At 41.0% G+C, this 27,474-nt stretch overlaps 2 protein-coding genes across 3 annotated transcripts in view; one reads left to right on the top strand and one right to left on the bottom strand.

Annotated features, from left to right (window-relative positions):
* Positions 1 to 4,088, bottom strand: part of mrpl45 (mitochondrial ribosomal protein L45) — a 6,649-nt gene extending 2,561 nt beyond the window's left edge. Inside the window, exons 1-6 of the mRNA XM_063884470.1 lie at positions 3,948 to 4,088; positions 3,045 to 3,240; positions 2,310 to 2,427; positions 1,572 to 1,670; positions 831 to 879; positions 420 to 569 (exon numbers count right to left, since the gene is read on the bottom strand). Of these exons, the coding sequence (XP_063740540.1) occupies positions 420 to 569; positions 831 to 879; positions 1,572 to 1,670; positions 2,310 to 2,427; positions 3,045 to 3,240; positions 3,948 to 4,010 (675 nt within the window). The 5' untranslated portion in view covers positions 4,011 to 4,088. The remainder of the gene's footprint in view (positions 1 to 419; positions 570 to 830; positions 880 to 1,571; positions 1,671 to 2,309; positions 2,428 to 3,044; positions 3,241 to 3,947) is intronic.
* Positions 4,089 to 4,960: 872 nt separating this feature from the next.
* On the top strand, positions 4,961 to 26,802 carry npepps (aminopeptidase puromycin sensitive). Of its 2 annotated transcripts, XM_063884085.1 has the most exons (23): positions 4,961 to 5,304; positions 8,789 to 8,873; positions 9,177 to 9,254; positions 9,373 to 9,494; positions 11,654 to 11,761; positions 13,200 to 13,400; positions 13,592 to 13,688; positions 13,780 to 13,813; positions 15,532 to 15,646; positions 16,370 to 16,534; positions 16,870 to 16,974; positions 17,058 to 17,118; positions 17,210 to 17,319; positions 17,931 to 17,994; positions 18,375 to 18,514; positions 20,124 to 20,258; positions 21,120 to 21,339; positions 21,519 to 21,661; positions 22,137 to 22,193; positions 22,498 to 22,605; positions 23,621 to 23,776; positions 24,504 to 24,551; positions 24,776 to 26,802. In XM_063884085.1, the coding sequence occupies exons 1-23, from the start codon at positions 5,005 to 5,007 to the stop codon at positions 24,923 to 24,925; spliced, it is 2,802 nt and encodes a 933-aa protein (XP_063740155.1). In that variant the 5' UTR covers positions 4,961 to 5,004; the 3' UTR covers positions 24,926 to 26,802. The 2 variants fall into 2 exon arrangements, with proteins under 2 accessions (XP_063740155.1, XP_063740156.1); XM_063884086.1 differs by lacking the exon at positions 11,654 to 11,761.
* Positions 26,803 to 27,474: the final 672 nt, after the last annotated feature.

Raw genomic sequence — 27,474 nt, forward strand, 5'->3', positions numbered from 1 at the left:
CTTGCACTTCAAGTGTTATTACTTTTCTTTGACTGCTGCTTTTGTTACATAAAAGTAGGATTTGTATTTGTTTTAGATTCATCATGCAAATTGTTTGATTTTAGCAGTATACTTGAAGACGTGAGTACACTATGGTATTGCATATTTTTGTAGACAAGAAGGGTTTATTGTCAATATACTTAAGATATTGAAATAAATCAACTAGTGCAAGTGACATAATGCACCTGTAAACTGACTACTGGGATGTATTTGACTTTAAATGTACACTTTTTTTTTTACTAGAGTTGTGGCAGCACATGGTTCAGAAACACTGACAGAATTATGAAACAACAACAACACACATTTCAAACAGCTTCACTCTGATCGCGACTGGATTGAAATGGAGCCAGCGCAGTGTCAGATCAACAGGTGAGTCGTACCTGCTTGCTGTGCATGCGGACCGTCACCTGGCCGTACAGGTTGCCCTTGGAGATCATGTCGGGGCAGCGAGCGTGGACCACTTTGGGCGGCTCCAGAGACTCTATGAAACTCCATCTGATCGTCTTGTAACGGTTCCCCCGCGTCATCTCCTGGACAGAGGAATAAAAACTCAGATTAAAATGGGATTTGACTTTTATTCAAATTAATCATTTTAAAATTAGAATAAGAAGCCCTCGATAAATAAATGCATTATTATTTAATGTTAAGCATCACATTAATGCATATATGATGTCATACATACGGTTGACCTTTGCACACTAACTATTTTGCACATTGCGGCATAATGCAATCCATTTAATATGACACAGCTCGGGTGAGAAACTGCAGCAATGTTTAGAAGAACAACTTACAGGATAACATCTCTCTGTCAACAAGGAGTGAAGCTTCTCCTTGTTGAACCTGCAAAAGAAACAGCAGATGTATTTTCTGTTCGGAAAATATGATGTTTTGTTTCAAACAAAGAACCAAATTAAATGTAAGGAATGGATATTATAGTTGATAGACAATCAAAAAGATTTAGTTTTAATCAGACCGAGCAAACTAAGCTGCTGAACACCTTCAGAAAAAACCTATCAAAAGCTTTTTGGGGTCAAATATGAAACTAATTCTGTACATTACTTCGGCCAAAACTCCTAATTGTATGAGAATACATTTTATTACACACTTAATTTAATACTGAGCACAATCATTCCATAATCACACTTCCTTTTCTCTGTCCTCTATTTAAATTAAAAGGTTTGATTTAAGTTTGCGACTGCTCAACTTTTTTTCTTATTGCAATGAATAATTGAAGGTCTGTTAACCTGTAAATACTTTTTAAGAACAGCCCTAAAAAGTATCAGACGGTTTGATTCCAGATCACAGGCAATAGGGCTATTTTAGCAATAACTGTACATCAGCTGTGCACAGATGTTTCCTTAAATCAGTCAGTTAATTTCAGAGTAAGTAGAACAAATGTAGTTTTGGAAGCTTTCCCACTTAGCAATAGAGCTGAGGGAGTGTATTTCTCACTTCTATAACAAATGTCTCAGTGTGATATTCAGTGTTCCTCCCCGACTGTGAGGCTGAGAGACGCGAGTTAACTCTCTTACTGTGTCAGGGCGGTGTGAGCCTCAACGAAGATCTCCTGAGCCTGCTGTGCAAAAGACTTAGTTGAGAACTGAGGGTCGTGCTCTTTGATTTTACGAATCCTGTAAAAAAGAGACAAATATTCAGCCTTCTCACTTTGACTGTGAACATTTCATCATCCCTAAGAATGTGATGAGGTGGGGAAAAAGAGGATTGAACTTCAAAAGGCTCACAAATCATTGAAAGTAAAAATACAGAGCGCTGGATGTCAGAGGACTCAGGAGAAGAAGACAGACAGGAAGTAAACACTAACATGGGCTCTGGCAGTGCTTAAAGACTGGTTAAATAAACAGATACGGAACAGTTACAGAAAACCTTGATCAGTGCTGCCTATTTCCAGCCGCCGGTAGGTTGTACGTAGCAGAAGCAAAACAACCGTTTTTAAATGACATTTGTGTATCACATTAGTTTATTTATATGCATCTACCCGTGTAATTAGCGTGGTAATGCTTGTCTTTCATTTTTACATAAATTAGACACATTATCCCTTACTTATATTATATTTAGTAGCTCAATGTTCCATGATATGTCTCATAACACTCTTCGTCAGCTCTGAAACTGAAACCATTTTGTAAAGCCCCAAATAATAATATTAATCATAGTATATCATAAAAGTGACAGGACTACTTCTCAGGTCGAGGGCTGCCCTAAAACTTCCAGATATGATTGATGACATCACTACAGGAACAACAGGATCTTACGCCAGCTGCGAGGAGGCGCTCTGTTTGATCTGTTCAGTCCGTTGTTTCAGGCCTTCTTTAGACAGAGAGGAGAGACGAGCGTCGCCCTCCGGAGGGATGTAGGGGTCGAAAATTCCCGCTGGTAGAGAAACAGAGAGATTATCAATCAGGAGAGACGGATTACAAAATAACATCTGATTGATAAAGAACTGGGTTGTCTGGCATTTCCTTAAAAATACAAACAAATCCTGTTGATTGGACACATGTTCAGATGACAAATGCATCTTCCAGTTCCAGAATATCACTTGAGTTTCTTTACTAACTACCACAACAACAACAACAACAACAACAACAACAACAAAATATCAAGCTGCTTGTCTCATTACAAGCAGCTCATCTTTTAGTGATTAAAAATAGGATATAACACAAATAACCATATTAGACAGTCAAAAGGTACCAAAATCATCATTTAAAATCAGGAGAAATATGATAAAATAACACGTACGAAATAATTTAAAGTTGGCGGGACATTTAATACTTTTGCTATAAATGCATTTTGGTAGTATCATAAACAAACCAATCAGAATATTGAGTATTTTATACTTCCAAAGTCTTATGTGTTGAGTAAAATAGATATACTAGAACTCCCAAAAGCCTTTGCAGTCTCTACATTTAACAATTAGAAAGTAGAACATTAACGCCCCCTCAATTAATTCATATAAATTCAATCGAGAATGAGAAAAAAAGCCTCATTACAAGTGGAGGCGATGTTGATGGGCCTCTCAAAATACTGCTGTCTGGGGGCAACGCCGGCTTTTCGAGCTTTGTCCTCCATGTTGATATCTTTCATCCCTTTCGTCCCCACCGCCGGAGGGATGAAGTACCGCTTCTTAGTCCGGACCGGCAGGTAAAGAGGGAGCGGATGCCGAAGGTCCAGAGACGCATCTGCATTCTGAGACAGAGGAGAGTTAAGTCTTTGTTTTAATAGAAATACTCAAGCAATGTACAAGTAACTATACAACAGTATTTTATTTAGTATACCTATATTACACTTATGTGCAAAAGTAATAACCCCTACACGTTTTGTGACACGTCTGAAAGAGTTGCAGTGATGTTTAAGTAACAAAGTTTACTCAAGTACTGTACTTCACACATTTCCCCAATGGTACTTATATACTTACTATTACTTTAAATGGATTATTTGTACAGTGTGGTATTAGTACTTTTACTCAAGGAAAGACACTAAATACTTTTTCCAGCCCTGGTTAGTTGTGGCGTTTTACAATGAAGGATGATTTTGATTTATTTTCCACAACATGTCCATAAAAAGCAGTCAAGAACAACAGCAACTCTGAAATGGTACTAAGGTTAGGAACATAAGGCAGAAAAACACATTTTTTACTTCCTTACAATATAATAAGTGTTAATTATAGACACACAGTACGTGTATTTTATTTGTTCCTAACATTTCATCTTTTTTTTGTTTTTATTCCCTTGAAATTATCCTTCTACGTAAAGACAGTTAGCTTTAGCTTAGCTAGCCCCATCAGGACTCTGCACAGTGCAACGCTTTCACAACAAGCTAACCAAATGAGATGCTAAAACATCAAAGTGACTGTCTCATTTGTTAAAGTTAATTGTTATTAAAGGGCTCATTACCTTTAAACTGCTACATGTTGCCCTGTGAAGAGCAACCAGCGTCCTCCTCATGGGCGTCGCCATCTTGACACCGTTTGACAGACTAAAGGAAAAAAATGACTTCCGGTTTGGCCATTTCAAAATAAAGCTTTTATTTTACAAGCGCGTCTCAGGAATGCAATAAGGAAGTGCAGGGAAATTGACCTCAATGGAAATTTCCAACGACAATAAATAGTTGTTTGACATGCATCCAGCATGTTCTCTTTAATCTTATATTACAAACATATGACATAACATAAAATACATTTATTTCAAAGTTTAAGTTGTGTGTTTTTTTGTGTATGGGTGGATTTTTTTCAAGGGCAATGTGATTTTGGAGTTTATGCAAAATGTCTGATTTAAACCCTGTCATCAAATAAGGAAAACAGTTCTAAGCATTCCTATTTCAATAACATTAACCAACATTACTTACACTGTAATCTGAGTTTTTCTATTGGAATGTATTGTAATATTATATTTGAACTGCACTATGTACTATTTTATTGACCTGTACTTTAAACTGTTTTATGATTGTTTGTGTGATAGAGATTATGCAATGTGTTAAGTGTTTGTTGATTTGTTGTACCTGCCTGAGGACTGCAGACGGAAATGAGCTAATAGCTCAAATCTGGCAAAAATCATCTCTTTTCTTTTCTGAGATGAATGTATTTGTATTCACGGTCCTTGTTGAAATAAATACATAAATTACAAAAATATACAATATATTATACCCACCAATATAAATATTTCCCACACTATCTAAGATCTGCAGCACTATAAGTTTTGCAGAAATAGACAGACACGTTGTATAAAAGTGTAGTTGTTTTGAATGCAAAACCCTGCACACAGACGTTTTCCAATTTGGATATATCTAACTATCTATTTATCTATCTGTCTATCTACTGAATCTATCCCTATCTATCTATGATACATAAGTACGTAAAGCACGTACGCTGACACGACGTGATGACGTGCGTGTCTGTACGTCGACGCTGGTTAACTTGAGTTGTTTGGGCTGAGAGGAGAGAGGGTTCAGTTGATGTTGCTTCTCCTGGGCCGCAGGGTTCCGCTGTCACTCGTACATAGACTCACTACCTGCTGTCCTTCATCCTCACTGTCGAGGCCCGTTCTGCTCAGCTCTGCACTAATAAAACTCACAGCGATAACTAGAGTTACACACAGCACCGTCTTCGTTAGCGGCCAAAATACAGGAACCATGCCCGAAAGGAGGCCCTTCGTGCGGTTACCAACTGACGTTTACCCCGTCAACTATGGCTTGTGTCTGAAGCCGGACCTGATCGACTTCACCTTTGAAGGCAAGCTGGAGGCGCTGGTGGAGGTAGGTTGAACCCGAGCCTCTGGCTTCATACATGGATGGACTTGTTTGTGTGAGGATCTTGTTATGTAATCTGACCAGCTAACGTTAACAGTAGCGAGCTAATGTGCTGTCTTCGAGCGATAACGGGCAAACTGTTAGCTGTTAGCATCAGCAGTAGCTTAGCGTAACGTTCACTGACGGCGTTTGCAGCCTTTAGCTTGTGTTATCTGGCCGTTGCTAAACTAGCTTACCGTTTACTGGCAGGCTCACGGTGCTGAATAAGAGCAATGAATGGTGAAAAATAACGTCTGGATATTTTTGCCAGGAGCTAATTGACGTTAGCTAGCACAACAGTCCCAGACATACTTGCACTCTCATGTTAGCTAACGTTAGCATGCTAACAAGCGCTTTGCAGTGCGCTTAATGTGTTTCAAGATCGTTTGTTGTTCGCCAGGAACGTTAACCCCCTGTTACACCAATGCATTGCTCTGAATCACAATCAGTTTATCTGCCATCAATTATTGAAGAGGTTAACCAGCAAGCTAGGATCTAGCGAAGGCTCAATAATGTTTGCTAAATCATGGCAACATGATGTTGCCCCCTCCCACCAGAGGTTGGAGAAGTACTCAGGTCTTGTAATAGAGTAAAAGTACCAGAGTGTAGGAATAAGTAAAAGTACAAAAGTTTTAGCATCAAAATGTACTTAAAGTACCAAAAGTAAAAGTAGTCATTGTACAGATTGTTCCATTTCAGAATAACATGTATGATATGTTGATCATAATTATTGATGCTCTAATCTGTTTAAGTGTTGAATGTAATTCAAATCATAAATCCAAATTGTAAAACCTTTTTATACTTTGGTGGTTTTAATATAAAGCAATGCATCATAATTATAAAATTTTTCATGAGCTCAGAAAAACATCTCTGTTTTTGCCTTTGTTTTAATGCATTTTGTAGCTGACCCAAGAGTTGATGTGTTTATTTAGCATATACAAAAGGTTTCTAAACAAAGAAAGGGACACTTTATACTTCAAGTTTTCACAACCATTGAAATGAAACAAATCTGGAGACGCATGGTCTTTACTGGACACAGGTCAAGAATAATCGGAAAAGTGAATAAAGCTGTCAAGCAAAAGTGCTGAAGATACCAGTACAATACTTTGAAATGTATAAAGTTGCATCTGGTACTTCACATGTATATTTAAGTACAACACATTAGTAAATGTAAGTAACTATCTGCAAAAAAAGAGTTGTGAGTGTGAGTTTGCCTGATTAGCGATTTTTATGGCAGCAAAAGCAGTCTTGACAGTAAATGTAAGGAATGCACACTCTTCGTTTGCTGTCAGTTGACTCAAAGTAATGTTAGTCAATCATTTGGGTTCCCGTTGGATTGTTGCAAAAGTGCATGTAGATGGTAGCTACTGTGTAACTAACACATAAAACAAACATACCGGCTCACTTTGCATTTATTTCAGCGTTAGAGTTTGTGCTTATGGTGTGTAAATTGCTCCATTGTTGGGCTACTGGCACCTGTCAGCAGAGGGTCTTATCACCTGCCTTTAACACGCCTGGTTGTAGTCACTCACTCCACACACATTATCAGAGCACTCAATGCACACCACAGCATTTAACATGGTCTCAATGTGCAGGCTCAAATAAGTTTTCTTTGTGTATGTGACACCTTTCACATGTGGTTTATAAACGGCTTCACTTTCAAACAATTTAATAGTAACATTAGAAAATGAAATATCATTTGCTAACTTGAAGGAATTCGAACCCCATTTGAAATGCAAAGCAGAAAACAAATGCAATAATGTTTTGCCTGACCAGCAGTCCATAACCCACAGATATACAGTTTCAGATGATTTAAAAAAAAGTTTGAGCTGTAAATCCTCACATTTGAAAAGCTTACTTTCTAAAAAATGTAAATGTTTATTCATCAGAACAGCTAATGATTAGTTTTCTGTCGACACTTTAGCACTAAACTACTAAAGGTTGGCACTGGATGTTTTTAAGAAGTTTGGCTTTTTTTGGTGGAATGACAAAGCAAAGAAAGGGTTTGAGGAAGTTCTTTTTTATAAGTAGCAAAAATCTTCACCAGTATATGTACACAATCACATGCCAAATAAAAAACATTACAGCAAGGCATATTCAAACGTATGTTAGACAAACTCCAACGATTAAAACCTCAAAGTTACACAGAAACAGCACATTTGAAATGTATTCAAACATTATGTCCTCTGTTAATCACTGAAATGCTTCTCAAATCTTATTGTCGAGTCATCCTGAAGGTTTCTTTACCCTGTGATTGCGAAAATGTAAAAACTCTGGACCACAGTTTTGTTTAGCAACACCCTGATTACCTGCTGCTTGCACAAAGCCTGGGTAAAATACAATAGGGCGGAAGAATCTAAGAAAAGTGGCACTTAGACATTTCCCCGGCATGTTTTATAATTACTGCCCCGCTGTGTCAGCCTCAAAGTGTCTCAAACAACAGCAGCGTCCGACCAGCAGTGCCACAAACTGTGAATGTCACCCCGACGGCCCCTCCTGAAAACGGCCCCGCTTCCAAGTGTGCCACTGTGTTTCCCCCTCAATAAGCTGTGCAGTCACATCCGTTGTTTTCACATCACAACGTAGAAGCCCCATAGTCTGCCTTCCTTTCTTTGTTTTCATCACTTTCTCTCCCTTTTCAAACGCGACTGGTTCATTTTTGTGCCCAGTTTTGCCCTTTAGCCTCGGTAAGTGGATTTGTTCCTGGGTCGGCTGAGTTTAATGTGGATAAACCAAATGCATTTTAACTAGTTACTACTTGCTCCTTCACACACTGAGGTGATTGTTTCATTGGACCGCAGCACTTATTTTCCTTAAACCTAATGAAGTGTGTTTGCACAGGTGCTGGAAATCCTTAAACACTTTTACTTTACTAAGGAGTTTTCAAGTTTTATAAAGTGTCATTTTTCATTTCTCGAAACTGCTTTCAAGTTGTATGTACATTTCTTTCAAAATCAGTCAGACTCGATAGATTAATTTGAAAGTAATAAAGTATTTTTTGTGACTAACTTAGAACCACAATTTTTCAAGCCATCTTATAGATAAAGATAAACAAAACGTTAAGAATTACAAAAAGTAAATACAGATAAATGTATAATTCAGCGTCCAAGTGTCTCTAACAACAGCAACTATCAAATATTATACTTTGGTTTTCCGCAATCCTATAAGTAAATCAATTCACACACATTAACATATCATTTCATCTTTTAACACTACCTTTCAAATAATCATCTTTCTGTATAACGAGGTAATAAAATAAGTGGAGGAGAATTCACCCCAGCTGTAAAGTGCTGCGGAACGAGTTTGGAATGACACCTTTTAAAATGTGTCAATTTGAATTTTGGAAAAGGTGTAGAAAGAACTCTGTTATCTTCCCCATGCAGATTTGAAATGATGCCGCAGCAGAGATTTTCAAAGTATACATTATGCTGTTTGATGTCAATATTTGCAGGTTACACAAGCCACGAATCAGATTGTGATGAACTGCGCTGACATCGACATCATAACAGCTTCCTTTGCACCGCAGGGAGGTGAAGGTGAGGCTCGTCACTTCCCACTGTACATTTTATATTTCATTTAATATAATATGCCATCCCTTGCACACTTACTGTAAATAATGTCCTTCTTTTATATTCTATATATAGACTTTTATCTTCACCGTCAACGTTTTACTTAAGTTCTGCTTTGTTTTCTCTTTAGAGTTGTTTCTATTTTAAAATTGTTTATTTTCTACTCTTTTAATTTCTAATTATATTCAATGCCTTGTTTTTTATGCTGCTGTAATGAAAAAATGTCACAATTTTGGATCATAAAGTATATCTTATCTTCTTCTCTTTCAGAAATTAATGCAACCGGATTCAACTATCAAAATGAGGATGAGAAAGTCACCCTGTCATTTCCTAGCGCTTTACAGAAAGGTAAGACAGGACTCCACTTGTCTTTGTCTCTGTCGATGGGGTCTGCTATTAAACCACCGTTCTGTCATTAATGCAATGTTTCCCCTTGGGTTTGGTCTGAACTCCCTCTCCCCTTCAGGCTCCGGCATGTTGAAGGTAGACTTTGTCGGGGAGCTGAACGACAAAATGAAGGGATTCTATAGAAGTAAATATTCATCCGCTGCTGGAGAGAGCCGCTACGCTGCTGTCACACAGTTTGAGGTGAGCTGAAAACCAAAAGGGAATGGGATGTTTTCTGTTTAGAAAGTTGCTTAACCCACAGCTCGCAAATGACTTATGTTCCTGAATTGTCTTAAGGATCAGGTGATGTCTCAAATGTTATTCTGCTTAAACCAGGGCTGCACAGTTTGGTAAAATAATGAATGCGATTATTTTTGAGTGAATTTGCTTTGTAATACGGTATTGGTATTTATCATCCAGCTTCATTATTCTCATCAGCATTTCAAATGTTAATTCAGATTATCTTGATGGGGATTTTAAAAAAGGATGTGTACCCAAAAAATATGCAATTTGTTGGCTGGAACAAAGTATTGCCCTATTCAGTTTGGAAAGTTTGATTGATTGCACAGCCCTAATTTGTACATATGGTTTAAACATGCAACTCTGTCTGTTGACACGCATTTCCAGCATCGTTGAGTGGAAGCCAGACCTGAGAGATTGCTGGGCTTTTATTCAAACCTGCAGAATATCCACACTGTGCACACAGTCAGTGCACACTGAAAGGGAAAGTTATGACAGAAGTTCTCCTGTTAGTCATATGCATATCTATAAAGTGGTTCTGGTTTCAAAATATTCCAGACACAGACTTGATGTGGACAGAAAAGGAAGTGAAACTGCCTTTTTATTATAGCACTTACTCATTTAAAAAAATACAGTTGGAGGTTATCAGCTGATAATGTAGTGCGGCTTTGACACAGAAGAATGCTGGAAAATAGTTGGTAGGAAGTTATGCATGACTTTTATTGGGGTACACTTGAATGTGCACACAAAAGCAAAAAAGGGCAGTCATGTGAAGACTGAAAAAAGAGCACGAGAGAGAAGCCCAAACACAGACTAATTCCAGACTGACTTAATAACCACACACTTGGCCAGTCACTGCTCTAAGAGGGCGTGCTTGTTGGTTTGGATAAGATAGAGCAATTGTTAGATGGAGCCTCCACCCCAATTCCAACTTTTGTAATGTGCAATTTTAGGAGTGTTCAGGTGGTATTTGACAGAGTGCTCTGCAAAACATCGAGATAAATCTTATTCCGAGTAGCTTCACATCACAAATGTTATGCAGTTGCTAGGTCACATGTAGTTATTAAGTACACACTTGAAGCTCTGATAAAGTGGAATAAACACAGAGAGGCTTGTAGTGACTGGTCGTCAGCCACACCAGGAGGGTAACACTGAAATTCCTCTTGTGGGATTAATAAAGAATCTCATTTTGTTCTTCTTCTTGACACTTGTGGTGAGGGGATTATAATGGAATATTTATTTACAACAATCTGCTAAGCAACCCACTCAGACTGGTTAGTTGATACAGTTGTTGGCTACATGCGTTTCATTTTCATCAGTCGCTCTGCTTTGAGAAACAGCTGACAGGGTTTTTACCTACAGATAAAACAGCTCGACTAAAGTGCTGCGACAAAGGGAAAGAGTGCAGTTGCTCACACAGCAAAATCACAGCCGTGTCACTCCGACTCCTGAAAGGACAAATATAAGTGAAATACCACAAGTCTTTATGTTGGCATTAATCTCTCTCCAATAGTACCCGTGTCCTTCAAAAACAACACACTTAGTGATCGTGAAAGCTGATAAAGCTCTGCATAAAACAGACTATACATGCGGGGGAAAGTCGTTGAATTGTTCTTGTTGGATTTCAGGTTCCCCCGAAAAGCTAGAAAATTGGCACTGGCTCAAAATATCCAGTATCAGATCGGACTCTAGACACATGTACAGTAATTGCAAAATAAACAGGAGTGAAGTAATGTATACTTTACATGTTTTGGACATCCGTTATAAGGTTGTAAACTGGTAGTAAAACAGGACGTAAAGGTCGGAAGTCATAGAGATGAGTTCAAATGTCTTATCATTTCGACTCCTGAGTCTTACAGTCTTACTCCTTTTGTTCAGGTGTTTTCTCCACTATGCCAACAGCCTCTTTCTAACTCTGTACCTGCATGTCTGCGGGCTCACCGTTCGCACAGATGCAATCAGATGTGACCGAGCGAGTGAGATACCATCACTCAGCGAGCGGGGACCGGTTTAGGATGCTTTTTGATGCTGGCTGTGAACTGCAGTCAGCTGGATCTGAACTGGGTCTGGACTCATCTGAACACACAGTTTGTTTTCTCTCTCCCCCCCACCACCTCCAGGCCACGGACGCTCGCAGAGCTTTCCCCTGTTGGGATGAGCCCGCCATCAAAGCCACCTTTGACATCGCTCTGATCGTTCCCAAGGACCGAGTAGCCTTGTCAAATATGGTACGTGTCATATTCCCCCCCCCCCCCCCTGAGAAACTCCTGACCCCAGACTGTGTGTGTGTGTGTGTGTGTGTGTGTGTGTGTGTGTGTGTGTGTCCCTCCCTTTCTCTTCATGGCTTGCATAACAGAGGGCAGCAGACAGGCTCTGCATCTTTTACCCCGGGCTAGTGTCATGTCTAACCACACGTGACACGCCACTACTATACATGTGCAATGAGGGTTTTTTTGTCAATGTAAGACAAATCCTCCTCACCACACATGCCTCGTGTGATTATTTAAAGTTGTTTTCAGCCAAATTGCGTCAGGAAAACATCATCCAGTTTCTTTATTTCTTGCATCACCCCTCCAGGCTAATGCAGTTCATATGGCTGATGATGATGAAGCTAAATCTGGGTCTTCCTGATGCCTGAATATTAATGCTCTTAGTCTTCAAATGCTGTGCATCAACAAAGTCCCCTTCTGAAGACTATACGAAACATGTAACCCTGCACTTAACATGAATAACTTGAGACAAATGCTGATATTATAACGTACAGACTGCAGACCACGATGCCCCGGGCCTCTTTAAGGAGATGTGATTATTCTGGCTAACCGGGCTAATTCTTGCTCAGATTGATGCCAGTCCAGCTCTTGACCTTTAGTGTCCACATACCTGCTGAAATTTATTTTCCCAGCAAGTCGACTGTGACCTTTCTAAAGTCCAGTGCAGAACAAAACTGCTTTGAGCTCGGGCGTGTGAGGACGCTGTGGAGAGTTTGTGCGAACACGCTTGTGCAGATTATTAAAGATACCCATAACCACCACGCTAAGTTATGGATATAAATGTCAGCAAATCTCGCAATTACCATAAAGATTTAACCCTGTCTGCATCAAAGTGTGGCAATTTTAGCTCCTCTTTGCCATAGATCTCCACTGCCAAAGAAAAACACACCAGGGAGTCACACTGGTGCGATAGGTGGCATGTTTCTTTATTACATTGAACACACACACACGCACACGCACACACACACACACACACACGCACACACGCACTCACTTTCTGTAAGTCCCACATAAACCTTCCTGCTGGCACAAATACCCACTAGAGCACCAAATGTAGATTAATCCTCCGCTAAAAATAGTCCCATCCAATGCACCACTTCCTCCTGTGAATTGAACTTTTATTTGTGAGGTGTTTTAAGATAAAAGCTGATGGGCTCAGAGCTGAGAGCCGCAGACAGGGAAGGTTACAGACGGGGTTTGAAAAAGAGGGACTAAAACATTGTTGGTGGTTTTGTTTTTTGTGGGGCTTTAGACTTTTAATCTGTTAGCATTATACAACATCACTCTGCCAAAAAGAGGAGAATATTCATAAGCTTTTACTCCTGAGCAATGATCTGCTCCCATTAAACACAAAGCCTCACTTTTATATTTATCCGTTCTGTCCCTTTTTTTCCAGAATGTCATTGAGCGAAAGCCATATCCGGAGGATGAGAACCTGGTGGAAGTGAAGTTTGCCACCACACCCATCATGTCCACATACCTTGTAGCTTTTGTCATCGGGGAATATGATTTTGTGGAGGCCCAATCATCAGACGGTATCACGGTACGCGTGTACACACCTGTCGGGAAGGCAGAACAAGGGAAATTTGCGCTGGAGGTGAGAATCTTGTCAATCTCTTGGTGGTGTCACCTTTGCACTGAGAATTATATAACCTGCAAATGTGATTAGAGGTGTAGAGGAATACACAGTGCAATATATGGCAGCACTTGATGGTTCATTCTCAGCTGAATTGTTGCCTAACCCTTTGTGTCCTATTGATTAAACACCGGTTGTGTATTTTTTCGCAGGTTGCTACTAAGACCTTACCGTTCTACAATGACTACTTCAATGTTCCTTATCCATTGCCTAAAATCGATCTAATAGCTATTGCTGATTTTGCTGCTGGTGAGTAGCTGTCAGTTGAATATTCAGTCATTTGACCTCATTTCCTCTGAAAAAGCTGAATCTAAAATGCAGACTGCTTCCTCCCTCTCAGGTGCCATGGAGAACTGGGGCCTTGTGACCTACAGGTAAACTTTAATACATCTTTTAGAAATGATTGATTTATTATAGTGGGTAAAAGGTAGAAGTTAACGCTGCTAATTCAACCATAATTTAGCTTATTTATCCATTATCAAAAACAACAAATGTTGACTTTAAAAATCTTCTGTTAGAATAACATTTAAAGGGCGTCAAAAGTTATGTTGAGCAACACTAATTCAAATTGTGGTTTCAAGCGGAGGAATCCCTAATGAAAGTGAATAGAAATAAAGACCCTGATGAACACACTTCTGCTGATGTGTGTTTACTGCTGCTGATGTTAAATGGCAGGATGGATTTCCTCTGTCGGTGATGGAAGTTCTCATAATGGAAGACATGAAGCTGCAGAGAGGATGGATGTATTCTCACCTCTACTTTGAGATTAGAGGAAAATAAATAAATGAACTTAGATGGTAATTGTTAAATACATTGTTTATTTCATTTAGTAAAGTTTGAACCATTATTTACAACATGAAATATAACAGTGGAATAATAGGATACCTCTTAAATTCAGTTTCATTTTTATTAACAGGTTTTAAACACAGCTAGATAATAACATTAGAAAAGTAATATTAAGAATCAATCTATACAAGATGCTTTTGTTGATTAGTTAATCATATTTATATTATTACAGAAAGGTTAAGACTTGTTTTAAATAGGAAAGGATATGATTAAATACATATGTACATTATTTACTCACTAATGTAACATTACTGGAGGCCGAAGGAACAGCTTCTTCTTTATTCTACTTATTCCATCTCCAGCAGTAATCTCCAATCAATGGTTCAACAAAGAAAGTAAAGTGTCTGGATCCTTCAGCTGAGTTTGCTCGTTAAGTAATTTGCTGTCACGCTTCTGGAGCGCAACAGAACAGCTCGTATCACGTGACGTAAACAGGAGGTGCTCCGTAAACTAGACGTCTCATTTCGTAGGCCGCTCGGTCCAGCCAACCAGATCTACGTCGGCTGGGTCCTCCGTCGACCGCGTAGGCTGGGTCCTCCAAAGCATGCGACCGTTGAATTAAAACACGGCTAGGGAGTCGATGAAGTCGTCGAGTCCTTCATCTTGCCTGCAGTAATCAGTCAAGATGAGGCGGAATATATCCAATCAATTAAATCTAAATCAATTTGAAGGCATATTTAATAAATAAATCCTGCTGGGTAATTAATTATTAGACTGACAGAAAATTAATCGACACCTGTTCTGATGAGAAATGTTTGTTCCAGCAGAAATGCAAAATGTTATCATGAGATTTCTCAGATTTTGTTCTGCTCTGTATCCCTGCAAACTGAACATCTTTTAGGACTGTTGATAACATTTATAAATGAATCTATGGGATATACCTTTGTGGTCATCACGACCCATGGGGAAATGATCCAAATAATCAAACAAAACTGCAGTTTGTTTTTCTGTCTTGCAGGGAACTAAGCTATTTTTGCACGCGTGTCTTATTGACTGACAGCTCTGATGGGTTTTTAATTGCCTCCTGGTTAGCTTCCCCTCCTGCCACCTGTTCGGTGTTCAGATGGAAAGTGATTAGCATACAGCAGCCGGCTCCCCTCACCCTCCTTCTCCAGCCTCCTGCATGCAGCCTCTCTCAATAAACATGGCGGCAGCTGAAGTGCACTCTGGGTGTTTGACGTCCAGAGGAGGCGTCGACCTTCAGCCTGTCTCCGTGTTAACCTCGACACTCCGTTTATTTCTCCAGGGAGACGGCTCTGCTCATCGACCCCAAGAACTCCTGCTCGTCCTCCAGGCAGTGGGTGGCGCTGGTGGTCGGACACGAACTCGCTCACCAGTGGTTCGGAAACTTGGTCACCATGGTAACCAGACATTTGCTATTTGACAGACCAACTTTATACATCTTGTGAGCAGCTTTGAGCATAATGTAATGAATCGAAATGGGACTAATAAAAATGTGAGCACTAACTTAAAGAGTTTTTTATCTAACCAAATATGAAAGGCAAATGTTTTCAAATGGAAAAACCAGGGAAGCAAAAACATAACGCTTCATTTATTGTTAATGTCTCCACTTACTTTCAAAGTAGGAGCTGCTTTTGTTGTGCACAAGCTCCCTTCGCTCTTTTAGTCGGATAAATAAATTCTCAAACGGTCAAGAAAGGATAATTCTTCTTACTCCTTTTGTCTTTATTAAACAATAAAAAGGCTGAACTCACAAATATGACACACAAACTGAACCGATCATCGGTGTGTTCAACACATTGAACCAGTATTTTCTGAAATGGTGACAATTTAATTTATAGATGTTTACAAAAAAGTGAATTTCTTGCTCTTTTACTTACATGAATTGATTACCTGTCAATCAGAGCACATGTTGCCGTACTGAACAGCTCCTCCTTTTTGTCTAAATTAAATTGAACATCATTGCGTTTAAATCCAGTGACTGAAAACAGGGTTGCTTGTTCTCTTATTTGTTTGGGTTCAAACTCTGGGTTAGTGTTATTATGTATAATGTTTGAGGTCATATTTCAGGAAGGGAACTGTTTTGAAGGGCTTTAAGGATGCCTTCTTGTGTGTCTGAACAGGAATGGTGGACCCATCTGTGGCTTAATGAGGGGTTCGCGTCTTGGATCGAGTATCTGTGTGTGGACCACTGCTTCCCGGAGTACGACATCTGGACCCAGTTCGTCTCCGCCGACTACACCCGCGCTCTGGACCTGGACGCTCTGGACAGCAGCCATCCCATCGAGGTGAGCTTCATATTCAGTGTTACTCAGCCTGGGTCTGTTATTTAGTTTTCTCAGTATTGGTTTGGACTGGGAAAGTTATTTGTTTTTTATCATTTCCAGCAAGTGTCATCTGGGTGTGGTACCTAGAGCCCAATTTAATCGTAGTGGTTTAATAATTATTGAGTGTGTCAGACTCTTTTCTGTATTGGAAAACAAATTCTAACTCCACGTTGCAACAGTATTCTCCCCTTTCATGCAACCCAGAATAAACAGATGCTTGAATCATTTAAGACGTCTTCAAATGCATTTTGAACAGTCGTGTGTTGACACCAGATGTGTGTGTGTGTGCGCTCCAGGTGAACGTGGGCCATCCGTCAGAGGTGGATGAAATCTTCGACGCCATCTCCTACAGCAAAGGAGCGTCAGTGATCCGCATGTTGCACAACTACATAGGAGACGAGGTTTGTCCTCCAGCACTGGTAGTCTCCCCTTCATCTCTGCTCTTCTCTTCATCACGGGTCACATCTTACTCTCTCTCTTTCAGGACTTTAGGAAAGGAATGAACGCCTACCTGCTGAAGTTCCAACATAAAAATGCTTCCACAGGTAAGTAAAGACTGGACTCAGTTTGAAACTGGTGTATAAATACATTTTCTAAGTTTCCTAACCCTTTTGACTTGTGGCTGGTTTTCCTCAGAGGACCTATGGGACTGTCTGGAACAGGCCAGTGGAAAACCCATCGCTCTAGTCATGAGCTCGTGGACCAAGCAGATGGGCTTCCCCATTATAGAAGTGGAAGAGGAGCAGGTGAGCATCACTAAACATGAGCTGATTAACCTGCATGAGGGCAAACGCTCTCAGTATTCATCATCTTGCTCACTGGCTGAACTGCTAGATGAATCTAGGTCGTCATCTTTCTACAACACATCTTTCTTAAGTTTGGCTCCTACAAGCCCACTATCACAAATGACAGCTTTGTCTCAGGGGGCTCTATAGTGTGAACGGCCCATGACCCCATCTTTCCTTAGAGACCCTCGCAGTAACAAGGAAAAATTCCCAAAGAAACTCCACAATTAACGTGGAAACAATGCTTTAAACCCTCAAGGAAAGCCACATAGGAGGGCTCCCTCTCTCAGGACGAACAGATGTTTAATAGATGTCGTGTTAATTAAAAAGATAATAAACATACAGCTTTACTTTCATGCCAATAAAGCCCCTTTGAATAGAATAGAATACAGCAATGATGATCCAGGGTGCGGCCCAAAAAACCAATAAAAAGGTGTGCATCAGGCGGGACCAGGGCAACGAATCAAATGCAGAGAATTAGCAGAGCGTTTATCTGGTGGCTGATCATCATTTTGTGGCATTCCTTGATTTATATATTTTTCACACACACTAACTGAGACGTTTATTTGCAGCAAGGAGACGACCGCATCGTGAAGTTATCTCAGAAGAAGTTCTGCGCCAGTGGACCACACGACGGTGAGCTCACGGTCGCCAGGAATTGTTTTTGGACTCAAACTATTTGCTTAAAACCCCGGACTGAGGGGTTCACTGTGTGTTCAATTACATATAGAACTATCAGTAGTGATGTGATAATGTACTACATAGTGAGACTATTCAGCTGATTCTCTTTTTGTGTAACGTTTTACTCTTGTATTGAATTACTATAAACACAGATCCATTTCCTCTAATACACTATCACTTTCCCTCTGTGCAACACTCTGTATCTCTTCTCTTCCGGCTCTTATTTCACCCCCTTATTATTGACTTTATTTGTGTGTAGATGTTTCAGTTTTCTGCGTGATGTTTCTGACGTGCTGTTGTATCTTCGCACCGGCTCTTTGACTTTGTGTCCACAGGTGAGGATTGCCCCAGCTGGATGGTCCCCATCAGTATTTGTACCAGCGAGGACCCCAAATGCTCCAAGCTCAAGGTTCTGCTGGACAGACCCGAGACCACCATCACTCTGAACGGCGTCCCCCCCGACCAGTGGATCAAGGTGAGGGAGAGTCACAGCTCCTCCATCAGTTGTTAGTGTTGTACTTCCTCTCCTGACACCTAAACTCAGCCCAGTACTGATCCAATACTCAGCATGTAGCATTATATATAAAGAAATTCTATGTTGTTGTTTTTTCACATCTTTAAATGGTGACACTAAAATCCAGAGGGAATAGTTTGAAATATTGAAGTTGTTTTTCTCCCTTAATATTCTTGAGATCACTTTTTCTTTTCCCTGAGGCTGCAGACATATCGTATAAAAGGTCACACAAACAAGTAAACCTTTAAGCTGGCTAAACATTTCACTTCAATCCAGAAAAGAAGGTTAAACGTTGACCAAAGTGGGGGGGGGGGGGGCACAGTTTCCAGTGTCTTGTGCTGAATGAATGAGTCATGAGGGAGTCGGTCTGTTTTCATCGTCTGTCACGTGTGAGGAAGACACTCATCAGACTCTTTCACACACTTCTGTCCTCTTCCTCACCCTGTCCACTAACACTCGGTCACACACACTGTTCTGTCATAACATCGCATTCTGAACTTCTATCCTCTTGCTCATACTTCCCATGGGCAATGATTTGTGGGTCGGAATATCCAGAGAAGCATGCTGGCTTCCATAATGCAAAATGCAACGATGTGCTGAAGGTCGTCCTGGTATTGTTGGCGTAAGGTGACATTCTAGGTATCCGGACATACTGCAAAGAGGCATGTCGGTTATTTTATATAATCCTTTATTCTGGTTCAGGATTGTAAATGAGGCAAGAACATGAATTGTCATGTTCAAACTCTCATGGGTTGAACTTGCAAATTGCCTCAGCTGTTGTAATAGTTGTGACGATGGAGTCCAGTGAACTCGTTAAACCAGTTTGGTTTTATAGTAATTGACTGGACCGGCTTTATTCCTTATGACACATTCTGGCAAACTGCCGCAGCTCACGTCACCATCCTGTGCAATAACCAGCATGTATGGCATTCGTAATAAGCACCTGGATTCACATACTATAATGTTGCTAACGATTGATGGTATTCAGTTGAGTGAGTCTCAAAGAAATCTGAATCAGTGCCAGTTAACAGTGTTTTGGATTTGAAGAAGTCTTGAGCTTCTCTCCGCTTCTTCTTTTCACTGAAGTGTTTGTTGGCGGCCTGCTCTCTCTGTCTCATTATGTTCCACTCAGGAACAGCTGCTGCGGGAAGATTAATACCTACGTGTAAAATGTGGCGTACTGTTCGGTGTTTGGCTCGGTACCAAAGCAGTTGTTGATGAACCGTCTGTTTACTAATTAAGAGACGATTGAAAATGGAGCTTTATTTATAAGGGGACTGCAATATTTACAGCTGATGTATAAATAGTGCCTTGAATACTCACTGCTCCAGTCCTGTGGCTCGGCTTGTTTGATCCCGGTGTTACCAACTATAACTCACAATTATCACAGAGCGGTGAGCCTTAGCCACAACAAGCCTTTTGTTAACCGAAACCTCAAGTATTAACCTGTGATGACACGGTTTCTCTTCCTTTTGAAGCCTTGCTGGATAAGAGATCTCAGTCTAAGAAGTGAAATAGCTGTAGTGACATGTTCTCCTCAGTCTGACCCGTGTGTCCCTGCTGCTCTCAGATAAACCCCGGCACCGTGGGCTTCTATCGGATCCAGTACAGCTCGTCCATGCTGGAGAGTCTGTTGCCGGGCGTCAGAGACCTCAGCCTGCAGCCGGTGGACCGCCTCGGCCTGCAGAACGACCTCTTCTCCCTGGTGAAGCTCACACACACACACACACACACACACACACACACACACTCAGCCCTACTGCTGGGCAATACAATTACAACCATCACTATCCTTCCTCCCCTTGAAGTCCCTTCCAGTATAAAGAAATGCATAGTCAAAATAGACAGAAGTAAGGGAAGTGAAACGTGGGGGCCGGTTTTGATTCTGTGGAGGAAGAAACTCAAAGCTTTTAGTAAAAGTTATTGTTGAAAGAATTTCCTCACATTAATGGTTTTCAATATAACTGAAATCTAAACTTTTCCAAACTCTAGGGAAGGTTTGTTTTTTTTAGATAAAACAAGAAGATGAGGTTCACCAAAACAGAACTCTGCATTTGAATTGTAATTGATTTTAAAACCTCATGCGTCGTTTTTTTACATCTAAGGATAATTGATTTAACAATTAGTTACTAACGGTGAAGAGGAAGCACTGTGGTTTCAAAGAGAAGTCTGTTAAAATGTCTCTGTCTCTTAATGCTTAGTGTCACCACCACAGGAAGCATTTTGACACCCCAACCTCTGCCTCATCACCAAGAGGTTTATTATCCCCCCCAAATGCATGCGTCTGATTAAATAAAGTAGTGATTATTACCAAACGTTATTGTTATCCCTCTGCAGGAATATGTATCATTTGAATTAAAAGGTTTACAACAGGTTCAAACACGTACACCAATTATTCAAACTGTCCCTCTTCTCTTCTTGCTCTATAACACCTGCAGACTTTTAAATGGGACAGAAGAGGACTCATCTTCCCTTAAGCACAAAGCTTCAGGACTTTGTTTTTATAGAACTATAGAAGCCTTTGTGACCTGTGTGTGTGTGTGTGTGTGTGTGTGTGTGTGTGTAGTCTCGTGCAGGGATGATCAGCACGGTGCAGGTGCTGAAGCTGATGGAGGCGTTTGTGAACGAGCCCAACTACACGGTGTGGAGCGACCTCAGCTGCAACCTGGGCGTCCTGTCCTCGCTGCTGTCGCACACCGACTTCCACGAGGAGATCCAGGAGTTCATCCGGGACCTGTTCACCCCCATCGGCCTGGAGCTGGGCTGGGACTGCAAAGCAGGGGAAGGTGGGGAGGAGATAAAAGCACTTCATTATTCAGACCAAAGAAATGTCTTTATTGGCAATAAGTAAAGTTTGAAAGTCTTACTTGTCTTATCTTTACCCTGTGATTCAGCGTCCTTCAGCCCAGACCTCTGAAGTTTCCTCTTAGAGGATGATAACTGGAGTGCTGGTTTTGTCTCACAGGTCACCTGGATGCCCTGCTGAGGAGTCTGGTTCTGGGGAAGCTTGGGAAGGCGGGACACAAACCCACACTGGAGGAGGCCCGGCGGAGATTCAGAGACCATGTGGAGGGGAAACAGATCCTGCCTGCAGACCTGCGGAGCCCGGTGAGCAGAAACCACACAGATCACCATCAAAACCGCCTCTTACCTTCACAGGATGTTGTGTTTTCTAGTTATGAATACATTTAACAATATAAGCTTCATTTTTAAAGGCCGTTTCTTAACGAGGCTTCAAAGTGCCCAAAAGGATCCTAAAACACCGGGGGAAACGCCTCCGTTTTTATTCTTTAATATCATTTACACTGAGACATATTCATTCTTCTCAGCTGCAGCGAGTCGGCAGATAATTAAAATTTAACATCAGTATATCTTTGCACTGTTTATACACCGCCCACCCAGAGTCCAAAGTGCTTCTCATACAGCGTCTATTTCACATCATTTATGAATGATTACATTTTCAGTCTCCAAAATGTTACAACCCTAACACCACTAACATCTCAAAGTATTCATATTAAATCGTCATGCTGCATTTTGTTTGAAACTGGCGAGGAATCCTGTTACGACTGCTTCTGTTTCCCAGGTGTATCTCACGGTGCTGAAGCATGGAGACAGTGCCACGCTGGAAACAATGCTGAAGGTAACACTCAAACTGTTGTTCTGTGACATGAAGACTTTCAGGGACGACTTCACTAACAAATGAGATCAATATGAGCGATTGCACCTGACAAAATCCTCCTAAAGGAATTCAAAGATGTAATGTTGTCATTATACCATACAGGATTGCGCAATAACATGCAGTTGCTGCTCCCTCCCCGCCACACACGATTAATAATCCCTGTAGTGTCAGAGCAGAGAGAGAAACACAAGATAATTCAGATAACTTTACACAAGCATAACAACAACTCTGGGTTTATTGTGTGGTTTTTTTGTGTGTATTTCAGCTCCACAAACTGGCAGACATGCAGGAGGAGAGGAATCGCATCGAGCGAGTGCTGGGTGCCATCTCCGCCCCCGACCTCATCCAGAAAGTCCTCACCTTCGCCCTCTCGGTACACACATGTTCACCGCATGTTGCGAACGATTCTGTTTTATTTCTCCCGTCACAGAGGAAGCGGAAGATGTGGTGCAGGGTGGTTCCCTCGTCTCAAAGTCAATGTTTATTTGAATGTGTTTTTGGTTAGAACCGTGGACAAAGGTCTGTGGTTAACACAAGCTGAAGAGATATTAGTGTTTGGTTCTTCAGCTTAAACCACGACAGTAAATCCCCCATTGGTGAACTTAAAGAAGGTGGTGGCTAACAAGTGTCTAAATGAGCCGACTAAACGTCATACCACTCAACATTAGCCGCCTTTAGCTTAGCGGTGTTGTGGTGAAGTCATGTGACTGTGCTGTAGTTCCTTTATAGCCCAACATTAGCTTTTTACTTCCAAAATCATGAAGTGGTGTTAATGTGTGGAGATTATCCTGCTGAACAAAACGTGTCAGGATCATAAATGTTGCCACAGGTCGATTTTGTTCTTTTATATTTTTGGAACTCCAATGGAAAAATCCCATTGCTTCCTTTGCTGACTTCTGGGTTGGCCTACAAAAATACGTCATCAGTGCACCGCTCAACAATTCCCTTAAAAATCTCTTAATGCATGCAAACACTCTGCAGGGAGGAACGTGCAGACTTTAAGACTAGGTAAAATAAACACTTAACCCCAAGACGTTTGCACTGAAGGGGATTCCTGCAGGACCCCAGGTCAGTTTGTGTCTATACCCGCTGCCCCTCATCCTGCAGTGTTATAAAACTATTCCTCCTGAACCTTCAAACACATGCCAGCTGTTATTACGGCTTGTGTGTTTTGGGGGACCCAGTCTGGTGTAATGATTACAGACAACAACACAGGAAATGATCAGCAGAGAATCACTTTATAACCTTTTAGCTTTCCAGTTCAAAGTCCAATGTGTGTGACAGGGTTTTCCTCTAGTCAGCGAAGACATTGCCAGATCAAACCTCCTCTCAGCTAACCTCTCTCTCTCTCTCTCTCTCTCTCCCTGCGTCCCCCCCCCCCCCAACAGGAAGAGGTTCGTCCCCAGGACACGGTGTTGGTAATCGGAGGCGTCGCTGGGAGCAGTAAACAAGGCCGGAAAGCTGCCTGGAAGTTTGTGAAGGACAATTGGGAGGAGCTTTACAACCGCTACCAGGGCGGCTTCCTCATATCACGGCTCATCAAGGTAAATAAAAACCCTCTGAGGATTCTGTGTGAGGTCACGTGAGATTTCACCTGAACTGTTCTTAAAAGGAGTGAAAGATCCTGGTAAAAAAAGTTTATATTGATCATGTTTTCAGCTTTAAATGGAAATTCCTCCAGTTTGTGTACACATATTGAATTGTTTTATGTTTACTTAATCCCAGGGATTTCCATCATGGCATCTTAATGGTTAACAACAACATTTATTTTGATGAGTTTTCTATGTTTTTTGTGCAGGTAAATGGGAAACGGCATGTATCCTGTGGGTATTTTCCACAGTATTCAATGTATGTGTAATATGTAATGTAAAGCGCTTTGAGCACTTGGAAATGCGCTAAAATAAATTATTATTTGGTCTCCTTGGACAAAGATTAGATTATTTAAAGGGATTCAGACTCTTTGTTTGTATTTTGGCTACATGGTTTGTTTAAGAGTAATAGTGGGAGCTCAGCTTTGACAAGAAGTGCACCATAAAGTCACAGCTCAAAAAATGGCTTCTATTTGGTTCAAGTGTTTATTCCTTTAACAATGCTTTTAACACAGATGGGAAACATTTATTCTGCTCAGTGAACCTTCAGAAACATTCACTTCGTCTCCCTTAGACGCCGTGACATTTGGGAATGAGCTTCAGTGTGTTGTTTGCTGTCATTAAACTAAAACTGTTCCTGGAGTTTCTTTTATTCATGTTTCTTGGTTGTGTGTGTTTGCAGCTCACAGTTAATGGATTTGCTATCGACAAAATGGCAGCTGAAATAAAGGTGAGAGCAATTCACTTCAGGTATTTGTTGGTAGAATATTAGTTTCTAAGAACATATACTTCACCTGTTCCACCGCTAGAGGGCAGCATGACCTCACAGTACTACCATTGAAGGGTCAATACAACATTTAAACTTAATGAATGTGTTCTGTTTTGTAAACACTTTGTAACTGTGTTTGAAAGATGCTAGTGTCTTATTAATGTTATTATTATTTGTGTCTGCAGAGTTTCTTTGAGAGCCACCCGGCCCCCTCGGCGGAGCGCACGGTGCAGCAGTGTTGCGAGAACATCCTGCTGAACGCCGCCTGGCTGAAGCGCGACGCAGACGACATCTCCCAGTATCTACTGCAGCGCAAAGCCCCCCCCTCCGTCTGAGCCTCCCCCACGTCCAGCCTCCCCCTTTCCCCTCTACCTTCAGCGCGGACCTCCCAGCATCTTAGCTGCCCCCCCCCCTCCCCCCCCAGAGCGTACTTACAGCAGGCTTCATTTCTCTAAAGAAACTGTATGAAACAAGAAGGAAAGCCTAGAATTTAACATCGCGTCGGAAACACAGAGAGACTCTTTCTACGTTAACAGCAACTTCATCTTAGTCGGGAAAGGAATGTAGTTTTACCCCCATTCTGCCCACCACCCCCACACCCCCCACCCCACAGACACGTTATACCACCGGCGCTCAGTGAATCGCAGAAACATCCTCCAATGATCTGCACTGCATCACCTGACCCTCCTCCATCTCTGCGGCGTTGCTGAGAAAACTGTGAATCCCCCTTTTCCTCCCCCCTCATATCCCCCTCCCCCCCTCATTTTTTTTCCCTCTCCGATCGTTTAAGAATGCATGAAGTGTGATTTTCTGCATTTGCTGCTTTTGTTCACTTCCGTTTGTTTTCTGTACAAACAAATGATCAGCTGTCCCCTCCCGCTCGCCGTTAGTCCCGCCTCCTCCTCTGATAGGGCAGAATGGGGTTATTACTGTGTGTGTGTGTATGTGTGTGTGTGTGTGTGTGTGTGTGTGTTGTAGTTTCCAACAACACTGATTCTCCATTGCTAATAAATGGTTAGGACGAGGCGAGCAGCGCTAGCATGGTACTACATTGTAAGCTGTATAATGCGAGCATTTTTTGCGGACGATGTTCCTTTAAAAGAATTACATGAAAAGGGTCATGGTTACCTGTCCCCCGTCCCTCCCCAAAAAAAACCCCCACAAGCTCAATATTTAATCCCCCGTTTCTCCATCAGGGAAATGGAAGATATCGGCGTGTTTTATAAGACATCAGATGCAGTGATTTATTTAAATGTTGAGATAACCTTATATTCTAAGAAGAGGGAAAGCGAGTATTAAAAAAAATAAATAATTAAAAAAAGGATCACAACACTACTCTTCGAGGCCTTTTTCATTCTGTAAGACATCAGGAAACGCCTCCCAGTGATGAACTCGGAGGCGTTTAATTGGTCCGACTGGTTCACAGAGAAGGTGTAACGCTGAAGTGAAGAGGAGACTTCCACGTCAAATGTATCTACCGTGACAGATTATGCAGACTTGTTGAGCGAGTATATCTATATAGAATTTACAATTTGATGTGTTTTTATTTTTTGAAAACATCCCGAGCAAGAAGTCAACCTGTTGTCGAGACCCCCTACCCCAATCACCCTGGAACATTTGTTGTTGTTTTTCTTTTTTGTTTCTTTTCATTTTTTTTGTTTCAAACTACAGTTGGTGTTCATTAAAGTGAAAAAGGATTATAAAAAACAAAATGATGTGAAATTAGTACAAGTCGATTTTAATGAGTGAGGTGTGAGTGTGCATGCCTGGAAAACAGATTTGTAATTTATTTTGTATTATCTCACACCGGGGAGGAGATGATCACATTGGATTACAAATGGATGAAGCAGCACTGAAACTGATGAATAACATGTACATATATATAACACCTAATGGAAAATAAAATTGGTTACAGATTGACGTAGATGATTACCGAGAGAAAATCCACACGTCTACATATTTTTTTGGTTTCATAAAGTGTCTGTTGTTCAGGCAGCGTCTGGCTTTCATCCTGTTTCATGTTTTCCTGTCTTTCTAATGAACCAGAGTTAATCATGGGATGTGATTCTGGTTCTGACTCAAAGAAAGAGGAGAATCTGGACAGCTTCAGTGAATATGCAGTCCAATAAAGCAGCTCTTGATGATACAGATATCTGTTGCTACCAGACATTTCTCCGACACATGACTCCTTCATTAAAGAGGCCTGATTCTGCTCTGTTTACTTCCTCATTATAGTGACACCACTATGTAACACTCGTACTTCTATTGGCTAGCGCTCCGACACATTGCACGTGATGGGCTAAGGGGCGGGACATCTCTAAGCAATCGAAACAGCCAGCCAGACAACCAATCAGAGCAGACTGGGCTCTGGTTTCAGACAGAGGGTAACAAAAGGTGCTGCAGCACAGGCAGTATGAGAAAAATAAAGAGCTTTTTGAACATTAAAGCATGGAGACATGTCCCAGGAGAGGAACAAAATACAAATATGAACCTGAAAATGAGCAGAATATGACCTCTTTAAGTCTCTCTGTACCTGTTGCTGTACTCGAATGCAAGGAAAGATACAAGTGGAAGTTTCTTTATTCTGGTTGACGTTGGAGGCTATAGAGTTTCTAATTGTCTTTGTAGCAGTTACTTTGTGGTGAAATTAATTGTTAATGAAGTGACATGAGGAACATGTAGTGTCACCGCGAGGCCACCAGGGGCAGTGCAGCTGTTAGATTTTTAACTCATCCTAAAGAGCCTCGTGTCAAAATCTATTCATTTTTTAATGTATGCGAGTGTGTTCGCCATTTTATCCTAAAGGAGGTAAGGGGACTGATTTCCTTTAGACTACATCTCAGGCCCAATCTCAGTGGTGGGAAGTAAACGTTCAAATCAATAT

This window comes from Eleginops maclovinus, chromosome 5 (genome assembly GCF_036324505.1).
Source record: "Eleginops maclovinus isolate JMC-PN-2008 ecotype Puerto Natales chromosome 5, JC_Emac_rtc_rv5, whole genome shotgun sequence".
NCBI classification, from domain to species: domain Eukaryota; kingdom Metazoa; phylum Chordata; class Actinopteri; order Perciformes; family Eleginopidae; genus Eleginops; species Eleginops maclovinus.

Bases quoted from the DNA above. Each gene is read 5' to 3' on its own strand.
- npepps (XM_063884085.1), top strand. From the start codon at position 5,005: ATGTTGCTTCTCCTGGGCCGCAGGGTTCCGCTGTCACTCGTACATAGA. The intron at 9,255-9,372 runs GTAAGACAGGAC...TCTCCCCTTCAG, and splicing joins TCCTAGCGCTTTACAGAAAG to GCTCCGGCATGTTGAAGGTA. The intron at 20,259-21,119 runs GTGAAGCTCACA...GTGTGTGTGTAG, and splicing joins AGAACGACCTCTTCTCCCTG to TCTCGTGCAGGGATGATCAG.